Below are 7,969 nucleotides of genomic sequence, written 5' to 3'. Positions count from 1 at the left end.
GATAATGATAGCAGGATTCGAAACCACACCACCACTGGGACAATTCATCCAATGCACCAATTGGATGAACTTTACAACCAATCTCTTTCTCTAAATAAGGCAAAATGGTTTTATAAAAGGTTAAGACTAAGCAAAGTGTTGGAATTTGAAAGTACAAACTATTGAGTGGCTCTATATCACAAATGAAAGTTTGGGGGCTAAGTGTCACTAGCCCCAAAGCACATTATTTTACCCTATTATTTTCAAGTCAAAATGGGAGAAGTTTTCATTTTGTAACAAAATAAGTCATTATTGATTGTAGTAAATGTGCTCTCAAATGGAAAAATGCTTATATATAAAAATGCTTTGAAGCCCGATTGACCCAAAAAAAAGGAAGGTTAAATGTGTTTATTTAGTCAGCCATATTGAAAGACCTGTTTTTCTCCTTATTAGTTCCCTGACATTACACTGTACAATAGAAAAGATAGAACCTTGGAAAGATTAGAATTGCTTATTGAAAAACAAGTGATCTGGCTGCCCCAAGTGAGCACTTTTTGCGTCCACCCTGGATTGATGCACAAGCACAAGTCTCTAAAAGCTCATAGTCCTCATCCAATAACAACATGGATGCCTTCTCTGGATTATTCAATAGCATTTTGGATGTTAAGTACCCAGCAATCGTCCATGTTTGAAAGAGTCGTGATTGCTTCCCAATGAACCTTCCACTATAAGTGTCATAATATTCAGGCCACTGGTCCACTGAGAGCTTCCTCTCTGCTAAAGTAATTGCTTTTCTTGCCAATTCTGGCTTTCCCATCTTGATACAAGCCAATGTCAACTATAATATCATAAAGAAATAAGGTTAGAGAAGAATAGCCAAAACCGTGCAACAACAACTTATGCCCCCCCCCCCCCCATGCACACACAAGTACCATCCCAAAAGGCAAACATGCATGAATATCCACCCAATTTGGAGGGCATTCTACAACATGAATGTTTTTGGAATTGCCACATCAGTAAAAAAAAACATGTTCTTGAATTCTATTTTCGTTTCCAAAAGGAAAAACAAGTTGGTTTTGTTTCATAATACAATACATGTTTTTGGAACCAACAAAATATTGGACTCTATTTTTGTTTCCAAAAGAAAAAACAAGTTGGTTTTGTTTCAGAACGCAATACATGTTTTTGGAACCAACAAAATATTGGTTTTTAAAACAAAAACATTAGTATAGATATTATATGATTTATGGAACATGAATTTCAATAATCATATGAAAATATGTTTTTGAAACCAGATTCAAGAACATGTTTTTTGTGTTTTTATTTTGAGAAACAATTTGTTTTCAAATCAAATGGGTTTGATTTGATTTTGGAACCAACAACAAGAAAAACAATTCACATTTTAGATTGCCCCCTTGGTTAAAGTAGTCAAATCATGCATTATTGAATAATGGGTTCAGAAATGCAAATGTTAAGATGGATGAGAGAGAAAACTAGAAATGATGGTATCAAAAATGAACTATGGAAAAATCCAGGAATATTTCTAATATGTGATAAGATAGGAAAAGTTATGTTACAAATTGAAGGGGCTAGAACAACTAGGTAAGAAGGACATGGGCCGAATTAGTGAGAAATGGTTAAGGGCCCATAATTTAATAATGGATATGGTAGTAAATATAATAGAATGAAGAAATTGGGTTCACGTAACCAACCCCATATAGATGGAATAAGACAGAGAAATGCGATGATGACATACCTGCCACAAAAGTGTTGGCCATGATCCACCATTATGATATGACCAAGGGCTATAAAAGCCAATACATAAAAAGGAAATTAAGTATCTTCAACTAGTTGCACAATTAAGCAATATCCAATACATAGTTAGCTAAAAAGGTAACTCACGTATTCTTTGGGTCACTACCCGTGATTAAGCGCCACTCATCATACTCCAAAGCAGGGTAACATATCTTAAGAGGCATATGCCCCATAAGATCAACCCATTTGTCTTCAATTAGAGTCAATATACCCTCATTCTGTTTTGGAGTGGCCAAAGATGAAATAATGGACCAAAGGTTTCCAAGTGTAAAGAGCCTAAAATCCATGTGAGCTGGCTGCAAATTGCCTATAAGATAACCACCGTTCTCGGGAATCCAGTCTACTAGCCAAGAGGGAACTTGGTCAGGATAGATATTGAACTTGTTAATGGCATTTGTAGAGTATTCCTCTGTCTTGTAACGATATATCTCATTAATCTTCTTCCTATCCACCCAGTAATACTCTCTAATGTGAAATGACAATGCACGGAGTCTGTTATTAATAGCAGTCACTAGATTCTTAGATTCATCATTGACAATTAGCATTTCCCGGGAAAACCTTAGAGCTGAATAGAACAATGCCTAACAAAAAGCCAAAATGTAATCAATGTAAAAAAGTTGGAAACAACAAAACGAGACCAAGAAAGAAGTAATCAAGCAACTCCTATGTTTATGTACATTAGGGTACCCCATATTTAACAAAAAAAAAAAAAACCGCTATATGATGAGTTCCTTAAGCCACACCCAATAAAAATTAGATACCAGCCAACTTCTCTCCAAACTGTAAAAATGTGGGATTTCTTATCACTTCAACCAGGAGTCCAAAGTCTCTCTCTTTTGTTTACTTGTTTCCATTATGTGTGCCATATTTCATACTAGGTCATGGTGAATCCTATAGTTTTAAGTTAAAAGGAAGGGGATAGTTTGTTCAAAACACATGTATCACTAAGGTCATCTTAGCAATAGAATACCTGTTCCTTTTTATAAGAATGCTTTTTTTGTTATGCATTCAAGTCATCCACAAAGAAAGATGCATGGGCATTAATGATATCAAACTACACCAATGTATTTTCCAACATTTTTCTTAATTATGATTATGCTACTGGAAGGTTACTTCTTGGAGAAGGTGGAGGAGGAGTAATTGGAGATTGTCATGGAAAGATTGTATATGCTTTTATAACATTACTAGCAGTAACCCGTGTGATGCATGGGTTGCTATTTAAGGATGCATTTTTAAGGGATAAATGAAGTAATAGAAAATTACCAATTTTTTTTTATATATTTCTAGTTCATTACATATAAAATAGTAGAAAAATTATCTTTCCTTTTTAGTTATTAAGCTTCAAAATTATTCCTTTATATAGCTTATATATTATAAGAGTTCTTAAGACTTTTATATAAGAAGATTGGTTGACTCCATGTATTGGGTAGGCACTGGGTTTAGACATTAGTTTGGGCCCAAGCTAGGGTTCATGTTTAGATTAGTTCTTAACCTAACCCCTTTCATCTAATTTACATCCCGTAATTTATTACAAAGACCCAAAGGGATTAAGAGAGATTTAAGAGGGAGAAAGGGATTTAATGGGGAGGGGAGATGTTACAAACATTGACTATTAAGGGGGAGAAAGAGAAAGGCTTAAGAATGATCTTATTAGAGAGTAAATATGGATTTTATAAGAGACAATGAAGACTCGTGCGAGTTTTAATTTTGATGACTTGTTATATTTTTAATAATTTCATTTAAAAATAAGTATGCACATATGGGAGAAGGGAGGGGAGGGGAGGCACATGTAAGCTATGTGGTAAGAGAATCCCTCACCTCCCTTGCTTTATATATATATTATATATATCTATATATATATAGATGGATAGAGAGAGAGAGAGAGAGAGAGAGATTACAACCCAACAAACAACAAGGTGATAAGGGCACATGTAAGCTAGTGATTCACCAAAGATTTTATATATTTCTAGTTCTTTACGTATAAAATAACAGAAAAACTAATTTTCTTTTCCTTTTTAGTTACTGAGCTTTAAACTTACACACACACAAACACACATTTAGTATGAGAACCAACTGATGGTGGCTTTAGTTTAGTTAATAGATTCTTTGGCTAGTTGTAGCAGAGACCTGTATCAAATCCTGCTACCATCAAGTTTGGGGGTTAAGGGTTTGGTGTATGGATTACCCCTTGTTGTAGTTCTATAAAGCCAAAAAGTATGCTTAGCATGAGAACAATAACCAAGTTAAAAGAGTAATTTCAAAATTGAATCGACAAAAATAACCAAATGCTCATGTTAAGTGCTTTCTTTACTACATTTTATTATTGAACAAAAATAATCCATGAAAAAATGTCTATATTAAATTAATAAAAAATAAAGAAAAACCTAATAACCCATGGAAAGGAGAAATGGTCTCTTTATACTTTTATATAAGAAGAAAATTGGTTCGCCCCATGTATTGGTGGGCAAATTTGGGTTTTGACATTAGTTTGGGTCAAAGCTAGGGTTCATATTTAGGTTGGCCCTTAATTTAACCCAATCCATCTATTTAACACCCCTACTTTATTAGATAGAATCAAAAGGATTAAAAGAGATTTAAGAGGAAAAGAGGGATTTAATGGGGGAGGGGAGATGTTACAAATATTGACTATTAAGGTGTGTGTGTGTGTGAGAGAGAGAGAGAGAGAAGAATGGTCTTATTAGAGAGTAAATATGGATTTATGAGAGGCAATAAAGACCCATGTGAATTTTAATTTTGATGACTTGTTATATTTCTAATGATATAATTTAAAAATAAATATGCACATGTACGAAAAAGGAGAGGAGGGGGAGGCACATGTGAGCTATGTGGTAAGAGAACCCTTTATATATATACGGCCCAACAAACAACAAAATGATAGGGACTAGATAGATAATTCATGGCTCTAGAGCTCAATAATATTACAATAAACTATGACCCATAGTCCATTTAAGGCATCATGAATAAATGCTTTTTTTCTGTACCATGGCAATCGTTACAAGGTATTTGAGGTAGGCTAAATTGTTATCTAGGTGATGATAACTCATTGTGCTTAACATATTGTTTGTGTTCAATTCCCTACTTGCCAATCTTCCAATTACCATTCCTAGAATAAATATACTAGTCACTAAAACCACCAAAAAATGACCTAAGCCATATAGAAGAGTTTATAGAGTACAAATCAACATATCAGAAGATAACCTATTGACAATTGTAAATGGAGAAAAGGAGGGAAAAGGCAGGCATTCAACTTAGTTGAAAAGAAACCATCGTCACTTTCTTGAAAAAAGAACTAACCTAAAGCAAGGGATAACTTGTATGGTCCACACACGCACATAAGCCTGCTATAATTAAAAGCTAAAATATACAAAAGGGATAACTTGTACGGTCTATACTGAGTAAACCCAACTTACTTGGATCTCAAGGGGGTGGCCATGAATACCCAATCGACGATCTACCATGCAGGAGGCATCCGTGACTAATAAAGAAGGGAACATGTCAAACCCATCCGTCAAACACAAATTTAGAATTAATTTTATGCCGGTTTGTGCGTCAGCCCTTTCTTGCAATGAATAATCACCTGTGATCCTTCCATAAGCTCTTAACAAGATAATCCACCATAGCCCTATCAAAGCAATCAAAAGAAAAAAAATCAAGAAGAACAAAGAAACAAAAATTAGAGTCCAAACCCCCATTGATGTTAGCATATATTGGTGAAAGTAGTAACAATACAAAATTCTAACTCCCGAAGATCATGTAAGTAACAATATGTATTGTCTTTATAGTTTATACCATAAAACACTTACCGGAATCAACTGGGGCAACACGTCCAATAGCTGACTCACCAAAATCTGGATCTAGAACTTCCTCAAATTCTCTAGTATTAGAATCAAGGTTTACAGTTGTAACCTTAAAACTTGCTGGCATCAACCCTTGCCCTGGGCTGTAGCAATCCACAGTTTTCTCCCAACTCTAAGTACAAATATAATATGACAACATTTAAAATTTGGAAATTGAAAGCTTAAAAGTAATAAATTGTGCAAGTGCTCTTCCACATGATCAAAAATTCTAACCAACACTACCAACAAACAAGAATAGAGAAGGCTCATTATTTTCATGCAATGAGAAATGTAACTCTCATGCACACACCAAAAATAAAATTGTCACATAAAGAATATAATAAGAAAACGAAAGACTATTGGTAACTACAGAAATTAGAAAGTAACATTAATATAAAATCTCATCCGTTTACCAAATATATACTAACCCTACATTTACTATGGGAAGTAAACCAAATGCAGTACTTATAACATGTGAGGAAATGATAACCCCAATAAAAGGAATACATGCAAACTGAATTGGAACACAAGAAAGCCCATCTTAAATATATTATAACTTAACAACAAATCAAATATCAGTATAAGCCTTTTGCTTATACATTTGAGGTAGAATCTATTCCTTTGTAAATGAACACAACTTTCTAAGCTGAAATGCTTCAGCTACTGTTTCCACCATTTATAGCAAAATCCTATTTTTCACCCTTTCTAATTTGTTTTGGTGTAAATGGCATGGAACAACATTTCTGTGGTAGGAAGGGATGAAAAGATAGCTTAAATATTTGAATTTCTCTGATCATTTTTACGTTAAAAGAAAAGTAGCCTAAGGGAAATGGCCAATATAATCCATGTGAAACCCTCTTAGTTGGAAATTTCTTTAGAATAGCTGCAAAATTAATTCTTTGATAACTCCAATACAATGCAAGAAATCTAATAGAAAAAAAATTGTATTATCACCTGCAATTGCAAAGTATGGAGAAGAAAATTTCTAACGATCTCTCCTTCTCCTTGAAGCAAGAAGGCAAGCGCGGACGGGACAAAATCACGAATGAATACCTGGTCGTAATTGATCGGTTGCTCATCGGTAGGATCATTGGCGGCAACAGTCCCGACTGGTCTTCCACAATAATAGACAACCGCATTCTGCATCAACTTCCATGCCTCTTTTTCAATCTCCGAGGTCTCAGTTATGCATGTTGAAACCTTAGCAGCCTGCTTCAAATCTTCTGAACTCCCTATATTTACATTTAAACAACTATCTCCTCTTATTGGAGGTTGTACTTCTTTCTGTCCTTTGCCTACATCAACACTTTCAATCCTTTCAACAATAGGAGGCTTCTTGTTGATTTCACCTTGAATGTATATATTGTCTAATTTCTTATCATTAGCATGACACTCAACGGAAGTAGGTTGCTGGATGTCAGAAGCAACATTAGAAATGATAGAAGTGCCTCTGTCTTTACCAACATCACAATAATTAGACAAAACCCTTGATTGACCCCAACTCGAATCAGGAACATGAAATGGTCTCTGATTTGGAACGATGGCACGTTTAAAACCAAAAATTGGACAAAGATGATGATGTAGATGACGGTCTTGTATTAATTTGTATTGAAAATTAGATAAATTATTGACGACTGATTGATGGCATTTTGGTGGTAGCAATCCAAAGAATGCTGATAGGATTCTAAAACAAGGCATCATGGTGGATATTCTAATGGAACCACTTGGACTCGTGCAACAAAAAATTGAAATTAGGAATCTAATTCAATACATACAAGTTTCTAAGATAAATTCGATTAATTAATTTTATATACAACTTTGCTTGTCTTGAAAAATTGAAAAAAAAAAAATAGAGCAAGATATGGGAAAGATGTAAGATTAGAAAAGGAAAATGGAGATTCAAAAGCAAAGGAAGATTTTAAGTATTAAAGAAATGGCGTTTGATATGGATGGAGAAGGGAATGTTGCAGAGAGGAGGGAAGGTTCGAAGACATATACCGCATTTCTCTCTCTCTCTCTCCCCCTCTCTATTGTTTTATTTTGACAACAACAAGAGGAGGGAATGAAATTTAATTTATTTTAATTAGAAAAGTACCCCACCAAATAAGGAACATATCAGAATCGTAGCGGGATTATGACTAAAATACCCTCCTTTGGGTACTATTTGGCTGGTAGGAGATTTAAGAGTGGCACCGATAAATGCGACGGACATAATTATAAATCGGGAAAATCTATGATACCTGAGGTTTTGACCAGTCATGACCGCCATGAAATTTAATGAAATCCCACATAATTGGTTACTACTTTTATACTTTTAT

At 34.4% G+C, this 7,969-nt stretch overlaps 1 protein-coding gene across 2 annotated transcripts; it reads right to left on the bottom strand.

Moving 5' to 3' along the window:
- Window positions 1-358: 358 nt before the first annotated feature.
- LOC104611271 (alkaline/neutral invertase A, mitochondrial-like) lies at window positions 359-7,702 on the bottom strand. Of its 2 annotated transcripts, XM_010278256.2 has the most exons (6): window positions 6,606-7,702; window positions 5,619-5,784; window positions 5,226-5,437; window positions 1,882-2,375; window positions 1,736-1,784; window positions 359-817 (listed from the first exon to the last, which is right to left on the bottom strand). In XM_010278256.2, exons 1-6 carry the CDS (start codon window positions 7,350-7,352, stop codon window positions 491-493), a joined length of 1,995 nt encoding a protein of 664 aa, XP_010276558.1. In that variant the 5' UTR covers window positions 7,353-7,702; the 3' UTR covers window positions 359-490. The 2 variants fall into 2 exon arrangements, with proteins under 2 accessions (XP_010276558.1, XP_088758703.1); XM_088902577.1 differs by lacking the exon at window positions 1,736-1,784 and having other exon boundaries at window positions 6,606-7,700.
- Between the last annotated feature and the right edge of the window lie 267 nt (window positions 7,703-7,969).

This window comes from Nelumbo nucifera, chromosome 4 (genome assembly GCF_055504915.1).
Source record: "Nelumbo nucifera cultivar China Antique chromosome 4, China Antique-T2T, whole genome shotgun sequence".
Classification (NCBI taxonomy): domain Eukaryota; kingdom Viridiplantae; phylum Streptophyta; class Magnoliopsida; order Proteales; family Nelumbonaceae; genus Nelumbo; species Nelumbo nucifera.
This window is presented reverse-complemented; position numbering and strand designations above follow the sequence as displayed.

Excerpts from the sequence above, each read along its gene's own strand:
- LOC104611271 (XM_010278256.2), bottom strand. The coding sequence starts at position 7,352 with ATGATGCCTTGTTTTAGAATCCTATCAGCATTCTTTGGATTGCTACCA. Across the intron at positions 5,438-5,618 it reads TGTTGCCCCAGTTGATTCCG|GGCTATGGTGGATTATCTTG; the intron begins GTAAGTGTTTTA and ends TTGCTTTGATAG. Across the intron at positions 818-1,735 it reads GGCCAACACTTTTGTGGCAG|TTGACATTGGCTTGTATCAA; the intron begins GTATGTCATCAT and ends ATGATATTATAG.